Consider the following 19,700-nt stretch of genomic DNA (forward strand, 5'->3'; position numbering starts at 1 on the left):
GCCTTGTCTCTGGGGAGGGCGGGGTGGGGGCGCTGAGCACGCAGGCCTGCTCAGACCCGGGCGGGGCAGCCCATCTGTGCAGCTGCTTAGGGCCCACGTGGTGTGGGAGCAGCCGGGCCCGGAGCAGCCCTGTCCACCATGCGTCCATCCTGCACTTCCAGCTCCCTCCTGCACCCCCTTACCAGTTAGGTGAAGGGATTGCTGCGTGGGTAATGTTTCTTTCCTCTTTTATTTAATCAAACTGACCCAAACAGAACAGGACACAGGGTTTAAAAACTCCCGGGTGTCATCTTGTTGTTCAGTCGCTAAGTCGAGTCCGACTCTTCTCGACCCCATGGACTGCAACACGCCAGGCTTCCCTGTCCTTCACCATCTTCTGGAGTTTGCTCAGATTTATGTCCGTCGAGTCAGTGATGCCATCCAATCATCTCATCCTCTGTTGGCCCCCTTCTCCTCCTGCCCCCAGTCTTCCTCAGCATCAGGGTCTTTTCCAGTAAGTTGGCTCTTTGCATCAGGTGGTCAAAGTTTTGGAGCTTCAGCTTCAACATCAGTCCTTCCAATGAATAGTCAGGGTTGATTTCCTTTAGGATTGACTGATCTCCTTGCTGTATGAGGGACTCTCAAGAATGTCATAAACAGAGATTATAATCACCGCTTTCATAGAGTAGATTGAACACCTTTAGGTGCTATACTGAAAGAAAAAGGGAAGCCAGTCAAGTCCTGTTCCCTTTGCTGCTCACTCCCCACCCTGACCCCCTCCTGGCCCCCTGCACATATACACACATCCTGCCTCCTTCTGCATGCATCCAGGGGAAGGCTCAGCTGAAGGCTGGCCCCCAGCAATTTACCCATTTGTAAATTTTGACCCATTTGAAGAAAGAATTTGACCCATTTCTAGAAATTTTGGTGTGGGTTATTTTAACGGCTTTTTTTTTTTAATGTACTCTATGGATTTAGCAACACTACCCTGGAGGGCCCTTCCTTAGAAGGAAGTCAAGAGGACAGACAGTTCCTGCGGTCAGGCAGGGTGGAAGGATGGAGCTCTGAAAAACGCTGCTGGGGGAAGCCAGGCTTCTAGGCATGTGGAGGGCGGGTTTGGATGCCCGAGTGCTTCCTGGGCTTTATCTATGGTCTTGTTGTTGGAGGCTGTGCCAGGGCGGGTGGGGAGCAGAGGGTACCTGCTGAGAGCTGCTGCATCCTTGCAGGTCCCGGGACTTCTACCACACCTGCTACTGCCTGAGCGGCCTGTCCATAGCCCAGCACTTTGGCAGCGGAGCCATGTTGCACGATGTGGTCCTGGGTGTACCTGAAAATGCCCTGGTAAGGCGGGATGTGGGGGGTAGGGGGCTTACCACTGCTTCTCCGCAGGGCCCCCAGGACGGGGCTGGCAGGAGGGCAGAGCAGCCCGTTGGGGCCTCCAGAACTGACGGCACGAGTGTCCCCCATGGACGGGCTGGCGAGCTCACCATCCCCACACTCCCTGTCTGCAGCCCATTCCCCATTGGTGAGCACCTGACCGGCAAACTCGAGGTTCTAAGCACGGATCCAGCCTGCGGCGGAGGGTGTGTCCCGGAGTCTAGGACCCAGACCACTTGTCATTAGTCCCCATCTCCGAGGAAGCCGGCTCAGGGGCAGTGGTTTCTGCGTCTGCAGCAGCAGCCCTCCCTGTGTAGCTGATGTCTTCTCCTGGAGCTCTCAACGTGCAGCCCTGCATCCAGAGAAACCCTCTCAGACCACCGTCTATAAATGAGATGCCTGGAAACGCTTGGCCAGAGCATGATTTATGCCCCTCATAGCACCAGCACAATTTGTCATGTGTGTGTTTAACTGGGTTTTGTCTGCTTCCCTCAAAACCCATCAGCCCCCTGTGGGCGGGCTGTTCACCGAGGCATCCAGCCCCAGGCCAGCCTGGCCACAGGCGATGCTTCTGAACCTAGTCAGGAGCCTGAGACATGACTCCAACTAAGACTGTCCATGGCCATCAGATGATGGGCCCGTGCAGACTGTCATGAAATATTTCAGCAGAAGAAACACTGATGGCCAGTAGGTGGATGAAAAGATGCTCAGCCTCACTAATTGAGAAAATCCAAGTAACAGCTCTTCAGGTTTTTCATGTATTTGCCTGCTATGCAGCCCTCTTCCATTCCTTTCCCTCCCTCCTGCCTCATTGTAACCCCATTCTAAATTAATCACTGATCATGCCTGCAGATGTTTTTGTGCTATCACTCCAGAGGTATGCATCCACAAATAATAGAGTTGTTTTGTATGCTTTTTGTTGCTTTATAACAGTTATCTACTGCATCACTTTTCTCACTGACCATTACCCTGAGGTTTAGCCGTCTTCATGTATGTTGCTTTAATTTATTCATCTCACCTACTGTATGGTATTCCCTTGTCTAGGCGTACCCCAGTTGAGTTTTCTGGTCTGTTGGTCAGCATCGAGATGGTTTCAGCTTGTGCTGTGACACAAGGTGTTACAGTGAACATTCTTATTACAGTTTCTCTGGAAGAGACCCACCTTCCATCTTCACTAGATGGCCTTGAACCCTGCTCCTGTGTGCTTGGGTTATTTTTCACTCCCACAACACCAAGATGAGTTGTGCCATAGTTAGATACTTCCTTTCTGCTAACGTGACTAGTGGTTTCTCAGTTTTGTTTTGCATTTCCCTAGTTACTGGTGAGGCTAAGCATCTTTTCAAACATTTTTTTGGCCATTTGTGTTATGTATTCTGTAAATTGCCAGCCACTCTTTTCCTTTGCTCATTTTCTTACTGATTTGTAATTTTGTTTGCTCTTTTCTTATACATTTTGTAGTTCTTTGTGTGTTCTTGATATTCATTCTTTGTCAATGGTGTGTGTATGTGTGTGGTGAATCTCTTCCAGTTTGTGACTTTTCACCTTCTTAGTGTTTTTTGTTGAATAGAAGATTTTAACTCTGAAGTGAATAATTTTATTTGCCTTTTTGGTTTTCAAGGGTTTGGGGGGGTGGGGTTAATTAAGAAATCTTTTCCTACCTGAGGTCATAAATATATTTTCTTCTAAACAATGTAAATTTTGCTTTTCCCATCGAATTTTTAGAATTCTCTTGGAATTGATTTCCATCTGTAGTGAGCATTGGATATAATTTTATCTTTTTCCTGTTTGGGGTACCAGTTGACCAGTACCACTTACTGAAGTTTACAACCTTTCCTACTGATGTGTATCACATGTCTGTTACATACTCAAGTTTCTGTTTATGAGTTGATTCTGTTTCTGGACACTCTGTTCCATGGGTCTGTTTTATTATCTTCACTGTCTTATCAAATCTTAAATGCATGTAAGCAAGTCTCACTCACCCACCTCATTCTTTTTTTTTGTTTTCACTATTCTTTGCCTTTTGCATTTTAGGATTTCCTGTGCATTTTAGGATGAGCTTATCAAGTTCCACACAAACACACACACACAAAAGCTAGTGGAATTTTTTTTACATTGAATTGCATTGAATGTAATATTAATGGGAGATAATTGACTTTGATATTAAGGCTTCCCTTAATATTTTTCAGGTTTTTTACATATAATGTTCTTTTATCATTTCCCACAAAGGACTAGCGTATCTCATTAGATTTATGTCTAAGAAATTTATAGTTTTTGTGTCTATTGTGACTGGAGTATTCTTTTCCATTCTATTTTGTGATTGGCTGTTATTAATGTGTAGAAATGCTATTGATAATTGTAGTTTAATTTTGCATCCAGCAGCCTTGCAGAATTCTTTTTTGACTGTTCCAAGCAGCTTATGGGGTCTTAGTTCCCTGATCACGGGTCAAATCCGGCCCACTGTAGTGGAAGCAGGGAGTCCTAACCACTGGATCACCAGGGAATTCCCACTGAATTCTCCTAATGGTTGTTAATAGTTTGTCTATAGAATCTCTTGGATTTTTTTTATTTAGACTGTAATGTCACCGTCAAATAAGGACAGTTATGCCATTTCCTTCCTGATTCTTAAGAATTTTATTTATCTTGCCATGTAATGTTGGTTAAACCCTCTATGGAGTGTTGGCCAGAAGTGGTAATAGAAAGTGTTCAGATTGTAATGGAAAGGCTTCCATAATTCCACCATTCAGGAAGATGCTGACTGTGAGGTTTTGATAAATATTTCATGTCAAGTTAAGGATATTCCCCTCTTTACCTGGTCTGCTGAGCTGTTTTTTGTTTGAATCATAATCTGGTGTTAAATTTAAATCTGGTGAATGCTTTTTCCATATCTAGGTTTTCTCCTTTAATCTATATGTTTTGTTAATACACATGGTGATGTTAACTTTACATTAGAAGGATAAACCCTCTTGGTCATAATAGAGAAAGTGTGTGTATGTGTGTGTGCTGGTTTATTACACTGCTGGATTTGCCTTGCTGGTATTTTTGGCTAGTGTTTTTATTTAGGATTTTTTTTTGCATGTGTGTTCATGAGAAAGATTGATCTAAATTTTTGTTTTATGGTACTGTTCTTTTCCAGTTTGTGTTTTAGGATAATATAGCCTCGTAAAATTAAATAGTTATCTTCCTACCCTATTTTTTCTTTGGAAAACTTTGTGTAAGTTAGAGATTATAAGCCAACACTTGCTTGAGAAAACAGGTAGACCTAGTATTTGGTGGGGTGGGGGGGGGATGGTTGTAGCAGAATAAACAATTGTTATTTAACTCATTCATATAGGCTTTAAAGAATTTCTTTTTGAGCAATTTTGAAAATTCATATTGTTCTATAAAGCTGCTCAGGTTATCAAAATTTTTATATTTTGGCATGAAGCTGGTCATGGTATTTTCTTTGAAGTTTTTAAGTCTGTTGCAATTATGTCCCCTTCTTCATTGTCCCAGAGTGGAAGAATCGTGAATACTGGCCTAGGACTGGACCCTGTCTCAAACCAGAGTCTCTGTGGTGCAGTGGGATAAAATAATTTATATATGGCCTGACACATTTACTTAAATGTTAGGGTTGTGTACCTTTTTCTTGATTATAAATATAAATGCATGTTCATTGTTTTAATAATTAGAATATATATAAAAGTATAAATTAGAAATTTTAAAATAGTCATGTCACTGCTATTTTGGAATATTCCATTTTTGCCTATTCATATACATCACATTTACAAACACTTTAAAAAGTAAGTTTGGGATATCACACATACTGTTATCCTCATTTAATGTTAAGTATTTGCCAATGTCATCAAATATTTGGAAGTATATTTTTTTAATGGCTCTAATATTCCTTTGTGTCTCATGTGCTAGAACATGTTTTTACCAGTACCCTGTTGTTGAACCTTAGGGCCTTGTAAGATAAATCTCCATGTGCAGCTTTGATTTCTTGTTAAATTCTTACAAGTGCATTTAATGGGGAAAGGCTGTGCACATGTCCAAGGACCATGGGGTGATTGATTGGCATCTGTTCTTCTCTTTGCAGCAGCCCACTCACCCTGTGTACAATATTGGGCCAGACAAGGTGATCCAGGCTACCATGTACTTTCTGCATAAGCCGGTTCCAGGCTTTGAGGAGCATGAGGATGAAGCATCAGCAGAGCCTGCCACTGACTAGGGGACGTGGGGTCTCGCAGCTCTATGTTCACCCATCTCCCCAGTCAGACCAAGGTTTATACATGTCGATACATACTGCATTCTGTGCTGCATAAGCCTTGGCCGCTGTGAAGCTTGGTTCTTTGTCCTTTTTTGTTAAACAGAACAAAACTGATGGCTCTTGGTCTAGAGAACACAGTGGTGTGGTTTTTTTAAAAAGTTCTTTCCACTCCTGTCCTACCAGAAGCCTACCAGCTGTGTAGCATCTGGACCCAGCTCTGGCCCGGCAGGGTTGGTTGGGGAGCAGTGCATGCTGGGACAGCAGCCCCGCCCTGCCAGCTGGCCAGCGCAACCGTCCATTGAAATGAATGACGTCAGAGTGTTACAGCATTCAGAGCTTTTGCTGCGATTCTCATGTGTGCCACCACTGCGTCACCAGGAAGATGGCCTCCTGTGGGTGGAAAGAAGTCTGCTCCATGCCTAGGCAGAGGCTTTGAGTCTCACCAAAATGAATTCTCCAGGAAAAAAACATGGTGGGGCTTCAGTCAGAGGTGCCCGAGGTCCTTGCCTCCCAGCCTGGTTACTTGTGAGTGGAAGGAGCTAGGGTTGGGGGAGAAGGGCTCAGGAGATGTGAGTCCCTCCCTCTCCAGACTGAGCACTGACCACACATCTCCAAGGCCAGCTTGCTGCGTGGACAGGATTTGCTTCGGCCCCAGTTGTGGTAGCTTAGACCTGGGAACCAATTATGAGTGGAAAATGAATCCCTCGTTCAACTCTGAGCCAGAGAGGAAGCAGCCCCAGAGCCACCCCATCACGTGCCCCGAACAGCCCCTCTGAAGACTGCAAGGCAGCGCCTGCAGCCCTTGGCCAGGCTCTGGTTCCGTCTTTCTTGCCCCGACTCCCCGCTCACCCTTCTGAAAGACAGTGTTGTCTTCTCTCACCCCGAGTATTAACACTACTAAGTCTTTCACCTTCATTTCTGACTCAGGATTTATTCACATCCTGCCTACTCCAGGCTCAGAGAAAGAAAACCTAGTGCTAGATAAGCAGGACGCTACCAGGGCAGGGCTGAGCGCTGCCCAGAGTGTTGGGCCTGGCAGGGCCCCTGCTGCCCACACGGAACAACCCTTTCTCGGTTAGTAGGAGTGGCGTTGGCTCACCTGTCCACTCCAATGGTCATAGCAAGCTCCATGTGGCTGGTCTGGCCTTCCTGTAATCAGCCGTGGGCTGTGGGCAGATGGGGACCCAGAGATGCAGCGTTAAGGCTCATCTCAAAAACTCTGGCCATCTGCTGCCTCTTAATTCCCTAGTGCTTTGGCGTATTGAGCTATGTATTACCTCCTTGAAATAATAAAAAAATAACCTTTTCTATGATGTCTCTCATTCATGACTGGTACCAAGAAAATTCCTTCTGAGTGTCCAGCGTTAGTTCTGCAGGTTGCTGTGGGTCACCTGTCTCCTCCTGTTCCAGACTGGGCGAGTCAGTATTCACAAAGAGGTGTGACCTGGCTTCCTCCTGCCCACAGCTTCTCCGGTCCAGGACAGGGAGGACCTAGCGGGGGTGGGGGGGGAGTTGTGCGCCCCAAGCTCCCTGGAGCCCTTCAGTTTGTCCAGCTGTCCACACACACAGGTTTCACAGTCTGTGTGTCTGTCTCCTTCACCTGGCTATGAGCAGGGACCTTGTTCCCGAGTCCTCATGCAGGAACTTGGCCGTGGGTGACATCCTGGCGAGAGGCAGGGCAGCTATTGCGGGGGCAGGTTGGAATCATGTGCTAACCTGGTGTTCCTCACCTGGTCAGAGACCCTCTCCCAAGGAGAAGCCAAAAAGGCGGGTGCTTTGTGGCCTGTCCCTCCTTGATGGGAAAGAAGAAGGTGCCTACAGAGGTAGAGCTTCGCCCAGGTCCACATCCTGGCATATAATTCTTGTCCCTGTGCTGTTTTTGCCAGGCTAACAAATGTTCAGGCTACAAAGCAACATGTTGAAATGCACCCTCCCATCACTACAATGAAAGGCCAACCCTCTAACACCAGTAGCCTCAAGGTATTAAGAGATTAATTGCAGTAGTAATTGGTGTGGTTAAGAGAAAGGATTGCTTCAGTCTGTACTGGCTTTATACCAAGGAGGGAGGATTTGAGCCAGGCCCCAAAGGGTAGGGAAATTTGGCAAGGTAGAAAAAAGAGGATCGTTCACTGGTATTCTTACCTTAGGAGAGTCTATACTGGTGTGTCCATGAGACCTCTCTGCTCCCGTTTGGGTCTGGAGGATTTCCTGAATTAAAGAGCATTCCAAGTGGGTCCTCAGATTTATCATGGATCCTTAAGTTACAGGCACTTCCACAGCATTCAAGGTAGGTTGCCCCAAATATTTCCTCTATCAATAAAGAAACTGACTACAGATCTCTCATCTCCAGATGGGCCCCGGCATCCCCCTGGGACCTATCCCAGACCCATCTTGAATGCTATGTAAGTTGGGAAGCCTGCCAGACTCTACTATGAGCAAAAAGGGGTCCTCGTGGATAAGCCAGTGCAAACTTGACTGAGATGACAATACAAGTCAACAATGTTCTTAAACTGCCCTCTGGTATAATTTCTGAGAAGTTGCAAGTTAGATTATGGCCACTGTGCTGTAACGATGCAGGAGTGTCCTCCATGAAGCCCCGTCTCTGGAAAACCTCACACAAAAGCAGAGGCCATACTATTAAATAACATTTCTGTGATGGCCTTCCACGGAGGTCTAGCCTTGGATCTTGATATGCTGACTCCTGGTGATTTAACTTAGCAGAGAAGTGGAGTTTATAAACTCCTGGCTGGTGGCTTATATAGCCCTGGCTGTTTTCATCAGTATTAACTATGCTGCACTTCTGGCAGGAGCTTGATAGTCGGGAATTAAAAATGGAGCTTCTTCAGTGCCCTAAGTGTGCTTATTGTTGGTAGACATGGAATCCGTTGGCTTCAAAAGTCAGAGGTATAGATAACAGTGCTGACATCTTAACAAAGACTCAGGACATATCATTCTGGGATAAATATGGGAAACTCTGCTTTCCTAACACTGATGGGAGGGCTTGAATCACATGTTTTTTCCATTCTATTCTGGAGAGCTTTCCCCTTTGCTTTTATTATTGAAATATAATTGCTTTACAATGTTAAGTCTCTGCTGTACAACAGGAATCAGCTGCATGTACACACTTATCCCCTCTCTCCTGAGCCTCCCTCCCACTGCCCCCCGTCTCGCCCCTCCAAGCCATCACAGAGCCCTGAGCTGAGCTCCCTGGCTGTCTAGTTTACACACAGTAGGGTAGTGTATATACGTCAATGCTACTTACTGTTTCAATTCGTAGCACACTCTCCTTCTCCCACTGTGTCCACAAGTCCATTCTCTACTCTGCATCTCTATTCCTGAATAGGGCTTGATATGAATGGTGATGGCATCTAACCATCTCATCCTCTGTTGTCTCCTTCTCCTCCTGCCTTCAATCTTTCCCAATATCAGGGTCTTTTCAAATGAGTCAGCTCTTCGCATCAGGTGGCCAAATGCTATTGATAAATATTTTAGGCTTTGCAAGCAACTACTCAACTCTGCTCTACCATTGTAGTACAAGACAGCTGCAAAGTATGGTTATGTGCCAATAAAACTTTATGAAAATGTAGTGAGTCAGATTTGGCTCATGGGTTGTATTTGCCTACCCCTAAATCTAGACTAAATCCCATCCATTCAACATTCTTCCACATCTCTCATGGCTGGGATGCTTTCCATGTACATGATATTAGTGTTAAATGACAAAAGGTACTTGTTAACGCTCAGCCCAAAGATTTTAACCACCCATGTGAATTGCTTAGGTCATTCATTGCCCTTGAAGAGGAAGGAGAATTGTATGATGTAAAGAACTGTTGCAACTGACAGAAAACCGGACCCAAACTGGCTTAAAGCAAAGAGGAAATGTGTTGACTCATAAACTGAAACGTTCAGGAATTAGCGTGGCTTTGTGAGTGGCTTCAGTGGGTTTCTCTCCATCTTTCTGTATCAGCTCTGGCCTCAGGCTCTCTCCACGTGATTCTAAAATGGCAGTAGCAATAGCTCCAGACCTTACATACCCTTAGGGTCAAGTTCAGCAGACAAGAGCAGCAGGCACTTCCTTCCCAGTGAGTATCATTGCATTTCACTAGCTTTGATCAAGACAAGTGCTTTCCTGAGACGCAATCCCAGGGCCAGGAGACTACAGTACCCTGACTGATCACATGCTCCTCCCATGAGTGGGAAATGGGGCTCCATCAGAAGCACAAAGACGAAGAATGGGGACAGAATGAAGCCTCAGTACAAATTAGCAGTGTGTGTGAAAGTTGCTCAGTTGCATCTGACTTTTTGTGACCCCATGGACTATAACCTGCCAGGCTCCTCTGTCCATGCAATTCTCCAGGCCAGAATACTGGAGTGGGGAGCCATTCCCTTCTCCAGGGGATCTTCCCAACCCAGGGATCAAACCCAGGTCTCCTGCATTGCAGGTGGATTGTTTGCCGTCTGAGCCACGAGGGAAGCCCAGGAATACTGGAGTGGGTAGCTTATCCTTTCTCCAGTGGGTCTTCCTGACCCAGGAATTGAACCAGGGTCTCCTGCATTGCAGGCGGATTCTTAAAAGGGGGAGACGGATGCTAGCGAAGCAAATCACTATGTTCTCCATGATGGTGGATTCTAGAAGCCTGTCGTGGACATTGTGGCACCCATTCCTTCCCTCCCCAGCTGTGGCAGTCAAAAGGCTTGTGTGAGTGTCCCCTTACCCCTATCCAGGCCAGGTCCTGACAGGCCCAAGCCAATCATTTTAATTTATCCTTCTGCTTCAGCAACTTGTTCAGGTTTAATAATAACCCAGGCCTAAGCCAATCAGCATAGTTTGTCCTAGCCTTAGTGACTGATTTAGAGTCAAGGATGTGGCCTAAAATAGACCAAAGAGAGGGAAGCCCTAGACATCTGATGACTGGGGAAAGCGCTCTCTCCTGTTAGGGGTGGTGGAATGTGTGGCCTGGGACTCCAACAACCATTTTCCTACCTAGAAGGAAGCCTGTCTTAGAGGCCAGTCCACACAGACTCCCTGAGAGACTTACTGAGAAGCACGGCCACAGCTCTGTTACACTGCTCCTGCAGCCTGGATCTACCTCTGGATTTTTCAGTTAGGTAAGCCAATTTGAGCTGGATTGATTATTTACTATTGCTTGCAACCAAAAGCATCCTGACACACACAAAACTCTATCCCAGATTAGCCCCCGTGTCATGAAGCCCTCACTTGCTGCCTGAAGAATGCTGATCGTCAGGGCTTCCCTGGCTAAGATTCTGTGCTCCCAATGCATGGGGCCCAGGTTCAATTCCTGGTCAGGAAACTAGATCCCACATGCTGCAACTAAGACCCAGGGCAGCCAAAAAAAAAAGAACGCTGATTGTCCTTGCCACCTCCATCCAAACAAGAACCCAAGGGAGACAGCCTCCTGGTCACTGCCTCTCATCATTTGATGCTTGATTCAGTATCATGAGGTGGGTGGGGCAGGTGTGTTATCTGTATTTTACAGCTGGAGAAACAGGTCAGAGAGCTGGAGTGACTCACCCAGGGCTTACCAACCATCAACTAGTGGAGTCTGGACTTGAACCCAGGTCTGCTGCCTCCAAAGGCCACATGCTCCCACCACTCCCAGTCTCTGAAATGGGTGGTCTTGGGGTGGGGAGCAGACTAAACGTGCATGAGTTTCCTTCAGGGTGGACGACCGAGGCCTTGAATGCCTGCTCTCGTCTTTTACCAGGATGAGGATGGTGATAATGAAGAGCGGGGGCAGGCTCACCTTACCCTTCTGACCAGCCCCCCTGCCACCCCCCAACTGTCAGTCCCTGGCATAAAGCAGCGCTCTCTGCACCACGTGCGGGCCACCCGGTGCAGTGTGACGCTGCGTGACTCAGAGGCAAGGCCATGGTGAGTCAGTCTTCCCGGGAGCTGACCCCAGCCAGCCTTCTCCACTCCAGCCTGGCACACCTAACTGGTTCCTGGACATCCTCTTTCACTTCCTAGCGGTAACCTTGGCTCTGCGTTTTACCAGCTGATGCAGGAGGTTCAGAGCACGGGGCCCAACGGCTACTGTTCCTCATTCCTACTTTTTGGGCACGTCCAACGGCAAAACCAGGCAGGCGGGCGGAGGGCTTATCACCAGCTCAGGTTAATGGGACGCTTTCTCTGCCCTCTGCAGACACACAGCTGTGAGAAAGAACAACATTTTAAATAATAAACTTTCACGGAGTTCCCTTCTGCTCCTTAGCCAGTTTCCCCTTTTGTTAGCATCTCACATTAATATAGTACATTCATCATAACTAAAGGCAAATACTGATCTATTAACTAAAGCCCATACTTTATTTCCCCTAGAGAAGGAAATGGCAACCCACTCCAGTTTCTTGCCTGGAAAATCACATGGACAGAGGAGTCTGGCAGGCTACAGTTGCCCTTTGCAAAGGGTTGGACATGACTGAGCACATACTTTATTTGGAATTCCTTCATTTTCACCTATGCCCTTTCTCTGCCCCAGGATCCCATTCGAGATACCTCATTACCTCATGACATTTAGATTGCTCTTGGCTGTGATATTTTCAGACCTACCTTGCTTCGGGTGACCTTGACAGTTTTGAAGAGGACCCATCAAGTATTTTGTAGATTGCCCACCCACTGGGATTTGTGTCAGTTTTTTCTCATGATTAGACTGGGTTTTGGGGAGAAAGACCACAAAGGTCAAGTATCTTTTCATCCCATTCTATCAATGGTACATGCTATCAACATGACTTCTCTCTGATGTTGTTAACCTTGGCCACCTGGCTGAGCTTTGTGAAGTGTCCCCCCATAAGGCTCCTCTTTCTCCCCCTTTCTACACTGTTCCCTTTAGAAGGAAGCCCATGTACACAGCCCAACTGAGGGGTGGGGAGTTATACCCCACATCCTTGAGGGTGGAGTAGCTATATAAATTATTGGCAATCCTTTTGTTTGGGAAGTTTATCTATGTTCTATTTATTTATTCATTCAATCATTTATATCATGAATAACTGTTTTACACTTTGGGTTATATATCAATGTTTTAATACTGTGTTGTTTATTTCACTGCTCAAACTGTTCCAGATTTGGCCATTAGGAGCTCTTTCAATTGGCTCCTGTGTCCCTCTTTCATACCCGTTCTTTTAATAATAATGCATTTTTCTATTCTTTTTCTTTCAAGAGGTATTGCATGTTGGTAATTGTCGACATTGGAAAATGGGCACCTTAGGGTTGAGTAGACTCCTTTCTTAATCTTTGGTCACAACTAAATTCTTTTCAAAATAAAAGGTACTGCGTGCTGGTTACCTTGGATGGGGGACTCCATGTTGCCATCCGCCGCCCATGCAGGGGAGAGGCTCTGGCCCACCTTCCTTCCTCCCATAGCCTCCACCCTGCCCCTCTGCCGGCTGCACCAGGGGCCTAAGGCTGGCACTGTGGTGGGGAAAGGCAGGAAAGAGAGCACAGCAAGAGCTTGAGAAGTGATGACCTGGCCCTGTTCCCTGCCCCTCCCACATGCCAACCCTCTCTGGACTGAGGGCCCCAGCCTCTGAACTCCGTTGGCATCTGTAGGCTGGACAAGCACACTTGTGCCATGTGCATAAATCTGTTCTGCACCTACTCTAAGCTTCTTGGAGGCAGGGACCAGGCTTCATCAGCTGCCCCAAACCTCCCCAGTGATTGACACAGTGCTGGGCTGAGAATATAGGCTGCTCAAATAGCCATGGACTGAACTTATGCGGAGGCAACCCCAGGACTGACCCAACAGTGCTCAGAGATGGACTTACACCAGAGAGCCGGAGTCCACTGGCCCACACACTCCTGTGTATGCGTGGGGTACTCATGACAGGCCAGGCATTGTGCTTGGGGTGTGGCAGCAAACATGAGGACCAGACCTGGGCTCGTGGGAGCTACCAGGTAGAAAGAAGGCCTGCTGAAAGGCTCACGGCAGCTCTCTGAGAAGGACAGGGCCCTGGACTCACTTCCTGGTTGGGAAACAGTCAAGTCATTTGAACCAGAGTTCCTGTACCCGAAGTCTCCACTGCGGTAGGTATCTGCTGTGGACGTGACATTCCTCCTCTCAGCTGGCTGGCCTTGCTGTGGCCTTTTGGCCCAAAGCCTTTGGCCACTGTCCTTTAGCCCCAGATCTGTCCCTGCCACCTCCCAGCCATTGATGCCTCCGGGAGATACGAAACAATGAGGTTCTCAAGCCTGTGTGTGGGACCACAGTGCCAGCTGGACTCCTCTCTGCTGATGAGCGCCCGGGGGCGTGGGCGGCAGCTTCGCACGCCTGTTTGGTTATTTTCTGAACCAGACTCTGCATGGCTCATGGAGGCCTTGCAGGAACCGGCTTGTGAAGGGCTTACCTTTCCCTCTGGGCCTGCAGTGGAGCTGTCAGCTTTGTTTTTCTTGGCAGGAGGCTTAAACCCTCACCATGTTCAGCGCTGCAGTGGAAGGTTCTGGCACGGGTTTCTTAACATTGGATCCTTGATTCTTTGTTTCCTTTTCTTTCCCCCTCTGGCCTTTAATTTACTGGAAAAAATTAATAGCAGATATTGTGCTGGATAATTTGGCCCAGAGGAGGCTGTAGGTGTACAAGGGCCCCACCCGTGCAATGGACATCAGAGGAAAACAACCCTAGATGGGGCCTGGCAGTCAGACCTGGGCCTGCTGGTGCAGCTGGCATCCTGCACAGGCACGGGAGGGAACTGGCTCGGCTGGTTGTGAATTGTCCAGGCCCACCTGTTTGGCTCTTTTCTAGACACACCCGTCCTGCTGGGGGTGTGTGTATGTGCACGCACGCAGGGCACACACGTCAGCCAGGGAGAGCCAGAGCACGTTGGCCCTGGATCCAGTCATCAGACCGCATGGAGCCAGGTGAGTCTGTCCCCACCTCACCCCTGCTCAAGGGGCCCTGTAAATACCAAGGTTCCACCCTTATCGTAACCAGGCCCCAGTAGGAAACATAGGGCAGGCACAGGATGGTTCTCAGTGTCTCTGTGGCTAGCTCAATGCAGGTCATCAGGAAGGCACTGAAGAAATATGAACTGAAACCGGGATGGAGAACAGGGTGAAGAAACCAGAAAGGTCATGGCTAATGGTTCTGACCCAGCCAGCAAGGGTGTATTTCATTTCCCAAGTTGAGATATTTTCAAATGATAGCAGACCATGTTTTGCTAGAGTCCCTTCAGAAATCAAACCAAACCTATTTGTTACCATGCCCTTTGGTATTCAACATGTATTTACTGCCCCTTCCTTGTGAGAATTTTAACATACTGAAGGAGAGAGCCGATTGACTCCATACTTCAACAAAACTCAAACGGCTGCACGGCCAGGACCTGTGCTGGCAGACAGACCTAAGAACTGCTAACGTGCATGTCCTCCCCAAGTGCCAGACGTTCCAACTCACGCCTTCACACCTCACTCAGAGTGGCACTCTGTGCTACTGCTGTCCTCATGTCACGCCTCAGGAAACCACGGCAGTCACCCAGAGCCAGTCAGTCCAGACAGGTGGGCTCAGAGCCTGTGACCTAAACCACCCAGGCACTGGTTCTGAAGCTCTCAGGCTCCTTGTCCCTAGCTTGACCTAACGGAATGATGACGACACTTACCCACTGGGTGATGACGTCTGTTGGGAAGGCCTCCAGAGAAGGCAAGCAGGGGCTTGCCCAGCGCAGTCAGTCCTGTGTCCACCTCAGCCTGCTTCTCCAAGCTGGTCTGGGAATGAGTTGGCCAATTCGATTCTCTACCTGAGAAACAAACTAGAAAATATTTTTGTTTATCCCCTTCTCAGGGAAAGTGTAGGGATGTATTAATTAAGTCCATGCCTTTAGTAAACCCCAGACTATCGAACCTCAAAATTGAAGGACACTGTCTTGCCCATTCATGATCCAGCAGAGAGTCAGAGGGTCCTAGTTCCTAACATGATTTTTCCACTGTGCATCCAATGTAGAGGCTGGCAAACTCCTCTTGCCTACCTGGGTTTCCTCCTCAGGCTAGAAAAACTGTTTTGAGCAAAGAAAAGCTCTAGTTTCACGCTGTGCAGAACGGAGCCTGGCAAACGGGCCTGAGAGTCAGCTGGCTTATAAACCAGCTTGGTGACACAGGACAGTCAGTGTGTGGCATAAAAATGGGTGCTGCCCCATGATATCACCCTTGTTTGGGGCTTCAACAAGTGGCGAGGCAGCCCTCATGAGTGTTTGAGCTCCACTGGGAGAAGGGAAACACCGTCAGGGTAGTTCTATCCATCGGACTTATAACAAGCATCTCTCCGCCCCCTTTCCCCAAGCCTTCAGAGCCTGGTCTCAGACCCACCTGGCTAATTCCACTCAGCTGACACTTGTCTAACAGTTTCCTTTTGTTCCCTGGGTTATTTTGCTTTGGGGAGTCAAACCTGAGTGCACGAGAACCATCTTGTTAAACAGCCCGACTCGTTGGTGGGCCATGGTGGGCTGCTGATCAGGGAAGCAGGAGCCTGAGAACCCTCTTAACAAGCACCCCTGGGTCATGGCCCAAGGGTCCACTTTAAGTAACACCACCATGGGGGCAATCCTGCCAGCCAGAGGACCGAGTGTCCCAAGTTTAGAGACACCACTGAGTTCCAGAGGGAGGGGATGACACCTCACTTGGGGTGACAACAGAATTAAGATACGTTCTCTGGTTTTGAACACTGGACTGTGTCCCCAGTTCTGGGGTCATGTGCCCCCACTTTATTCACCCTGGCTTGTATGGCGAGGACACAGCTCAGGGGCGGGAAGCAGTTGTGAGACACGAAGTCCACCCTCATGCAGTCCAGGGGAGAGCTGGGTTTTTTGCATCTTGCAGATTCAGCCCTGGTCACATGTTCTGTGTAGATAAGGGCTGCTGGCACCTGAGTCTCCCTTGGTCCTGAGATCAAGTGCATTATAAATTATTTCCTCTGGTTCTCACAAGCATATTGTGAGGTTAAAGCTATTATTATCCCCGTTTTATATTTGAGGACACTGAGGCTGAGAAGTAACTTGCCCAAAGTTACCAGCGATGAACAAGAGCCAGGATTTTGAACTCAGGCAACCAGACTTCAGAGCCCAAGAGTTAATACATTACAACTCTAATATTAGAGATGGAATTCAGCTGTCTTCAGTCCTAGCTCAGGGCTATCATCTGCTCTAGTTTTTAAGTCTTTCTGAGTTGACAGCTTTGTGAACTTTAGGCAATTCTTTGCTGAAGTGGTAGCTACTCTACAGATGGGATTAGCATATTAAGAATTTTAAAAACTGGGCCATTAATACCCTTGCCCTTGGGGCAAACTGTAAGGGAGGAAAATATCAAGCTCTCCCCATGGCAAGAGAAAGAGGTGGCTTCTCACAGGACCAGGTTCTCGGCAGTTTCTCTGGCTTTGTGCTGGGCTGTCCAGAGTGCAGTGCCTCGAGAACCAACCACAGAGTAACCTGGAAGTGAACCGCGGTCACTTTGGTGAACTGGGGGACATACACTGGCTTCCTAGATATGCACACCGGAAGGAACTTAGCCATGGAATTCACCAGTTTCCCTTCAGTGAGCACAACCTCTAGCCCAGGGGCTCTTACCTGACTCTCCTTTTCAGGCAGCTGCTCCCAGCAGCACCTCCTCCTCTCCACTGCTTGTCAGCACATCAGCCAGGTTTGGATTTTCCCAGGTGAACCTGCTATCCTGTTCCAGCTGTTTTCTTCCAACTGGTTTACGGGAATTTTGAGAAGCCTAAAACTCCTTTTCCAGCCAACATCCTGGAGCCGGGGACTGGATCTCGGGAATGTCACCTCTTCCAGGATGGCTAGATGGTTTGCTTCACCAATACGGCTGCACCTGCAGCTTGGTTCTAATGCCCACCCTAACCAAGCACATTCTGTGTAATATGGAATCTATAATTAAAAGTCTGGATATACAAAGGGATGTAGTAAAGGGCAAATAAAAGGGAAGGGAGAGCCAAGCAATGCAGCAGAAACGGCAAGTCCAACATGGTCGCCGCCCAGGCAATCCCCGGGGCCACTGGCCACCCATGGATGATGCCCATCGGACCTGGCCTTTCCCAGAGTTCTTTGCAGAAGGGGATGGCCTGCACAGCGGCTGGGCAGGGGCTCAGGGAGACTCAGCCAGCTCGAGTGATGAGACATCCTCTGCCAATGGGGACAGCTTGTTCTCCATGTTTTCGGGGCCTGACCTCGTTGCTGCTGTCAAGCAGAGAAGGAAGCACAGCAGCGGTGAGCAGGAGACCAGCACGCTGCCCTCACCGCCCCTTCTCACTGCAGTGGACGACGTGAACCAGGATAACAAAACCAAAACGTGGCCACCCAAAGCCCCCTGGCAGCACCCTTCCCCGCTGCCCAGCACCCTGCCTGGCCCAAGTGCACCACTCTATGCAGTCGCCAGCCCCGGCAGCCAGTGGAGCGACACCATGCAGATGCTGCAGTCCCCGGTGTGGGCCGCCACCAGTGACTGCAGTGCTGCCTCCTTCACCTACGTGCAGCCCCCGCCGCAGCCCCCGCCCCCACCAGCACACAAGGCAGCCCCCAAGGGCTTCAAGGCCTTCCCTGGGAAGGCTGAGCGCAGACCGGCCTATTTGCCCCAGTACTGACCCCGGGCCTGCCTGCCTGCCCGCCCAGAGCTTTTGGGGACAGGGGCCCCAGCCCAGGGCTGACTGGCTGGCAACAGCCCCCCAGAGGACCAGTGCACCCCTGTCCCAGGCAGGGATCCTTGGGGATGGAGGTAGTTGGCAGCTCCAAGCCTTTAAGGCCTGGCTTCTCAAAACTCTGGAGGCATCAGACACCTGGAGGGCCAGATGAAGATGGAATTTTCTGACCCTCCTCAGGGAGGTGCTGGGGGATCTTCGAGTTTAATAAGCACCTCTGGTGATTCTGATGCAGGTGGGCCACTGCCCACACTTTGAGAAACACAGCTCTCAAGTTTGTAGACCCCACTGTGTGTGTTGGGAAGGCATTGGGGCTGAAGGCTGAGAGCAAAACTGACCATTCTTCTGAAACCTTCCCTTTCCCTCCTTAACACGTTGAGTGATGACCACACCAATCACTGTATTTTATAGCTATTTTTCATATAGGTTTTTAGTTAAAATATCTCCTGCCTAAAATGCATTGAATATTTTAAGATAACAAATAGAGTGGCTGGAGGTTTTTCAACACTATATTTAAGCTTCTACAAACTGGGCAAAGGACAGCATATTTGTGATGAGAAGCAATCACCTGGGTTTTCTGTAGATGGACAGCCCCTCGCCACCCCCAGCAGCACCCAAGGGGTGTGACCTTCACCTGATTTACAAAAGCAGGATCATAGCCCTGATGGTGCATGGAGATGAGCCCGCTGGCTGCTGTCCGTATGCGGGATACAGCTACACCTTCTGCCCTCATATCTTTCCACACACGGCCAGAGGCTTAGATACCGTTTCGGAGCGTGAGGGTGTAGTCGGGGGCTGCAGAGAGACACTTGAAATTGCAGTAACATTGTGAGCTGGCTCAAGACAAACCAATTAAGATGTAGATAGGTATTAATTTAAAAGTTTTTCTTTAAAGAAAAAAATAAACCACCTCATTTTCAGATTAAAAAAAAAAAAAAAAAAGGGAAGGGAAGAAAGCACATTCACTTTGAGGGCTGAAGAAACCACCAGACTGCTCATTCCCTATTTTTTCTCCCTTATTCATGTCTCTCTTTGTCTTGAAAAGGAACACCATTAATAAACAGGATTCTGCTCTCTCCCCGCATCCTTGTTTTCCTTATTGAGATCATGGTTTTGGGAGCTGGCTTGTCACGTTACAAAACACCTTTTAAAATATGAATAAGAATATATATAACTGAGTCACTTTGCTGTACACAACATTGTAAATATGCCTCTTAAAGAAACACAATCCACCACCTGTCAACTCCCATTAACTAACAGGAGATGCTACAGATTTGACATCCAATGGACAGGAGCCCCGGCTCCACCGCTCCAAAGAGTGACAAATCAAAGAATTGATTTGACTCCTCTCCCTCCCTTGGTCTAGGAACAGCAGTATTTCCTGTCAACCAGACAGGAAAACCAAAGCTGAGCTGTATTCTGGCCATAAATCCTTTCTTTCAAAGTCAAACAAGTTCAAGCCA

General features: G+C 48.2%; 1 protein-coding gene and 1 long non-coding RNA gene across 3 annotated transcripts in view; one reads left to right on the forward strand and one right to left on the reverse strand.

Annotated features, from left to right (window-relative positions):
* The window catches only part of FNTB (farnesyltransferase, CAAX box, subunit beta), an 86,494-nt gene extending 79,584 nt beyond the window's left edge, over positions 1-6,910 (forward strand). For both annotated transcript variants that reach the window (XM_020879193.2, XM_070469486.1), the window contains exons 11-12: positions 1,206-1,320; positions 5,432-6,910. In XM_020879193.2, coding sequence (XP_020734852.1) covers positions 1,206-1,320; positions 5,432-5,563 — 247 coding nt within the window. In that variant the 3' untranslated portion in view covers positions 5,564-6,910. The remainder of the gene's footprint in view (positions 1-1,205; positions 1,321-5,431) is intronic.
* On the reverse strand, positions 211-14,191 carry LOC110128422 (uncharacterized). The gene is made up of 4 exons (XR_002311161.2): positions 13,958-14,191; positions 12,900-13,025; positions 1,179-11,771; positions 211-691 (listed from the first exon to the last, which is right to left on the reverse strand). It is a non-coding gene; the product is annotated as an uncharacterized lncRNA (long non-coding RNA).
* Positions 14,192-19,700: the final 5,509 nt, after the last annotated feature.

Source organism: Odocoileus virginianus, chromosome 6, assembly GCF_023699985.2.
Source record: "Odocoileus virginianus isolate 20LAN1187 ecotype Illinois chromosome 6, Ovbor_1.2, whole genome shotgun sequence".
Taxonomy (NCBI): Eukaryota; Metazoa; Chordata; class Mammalia; order Artiodactyla; family Cervidae; genus Odocoileus; species Odocoileus virginianus.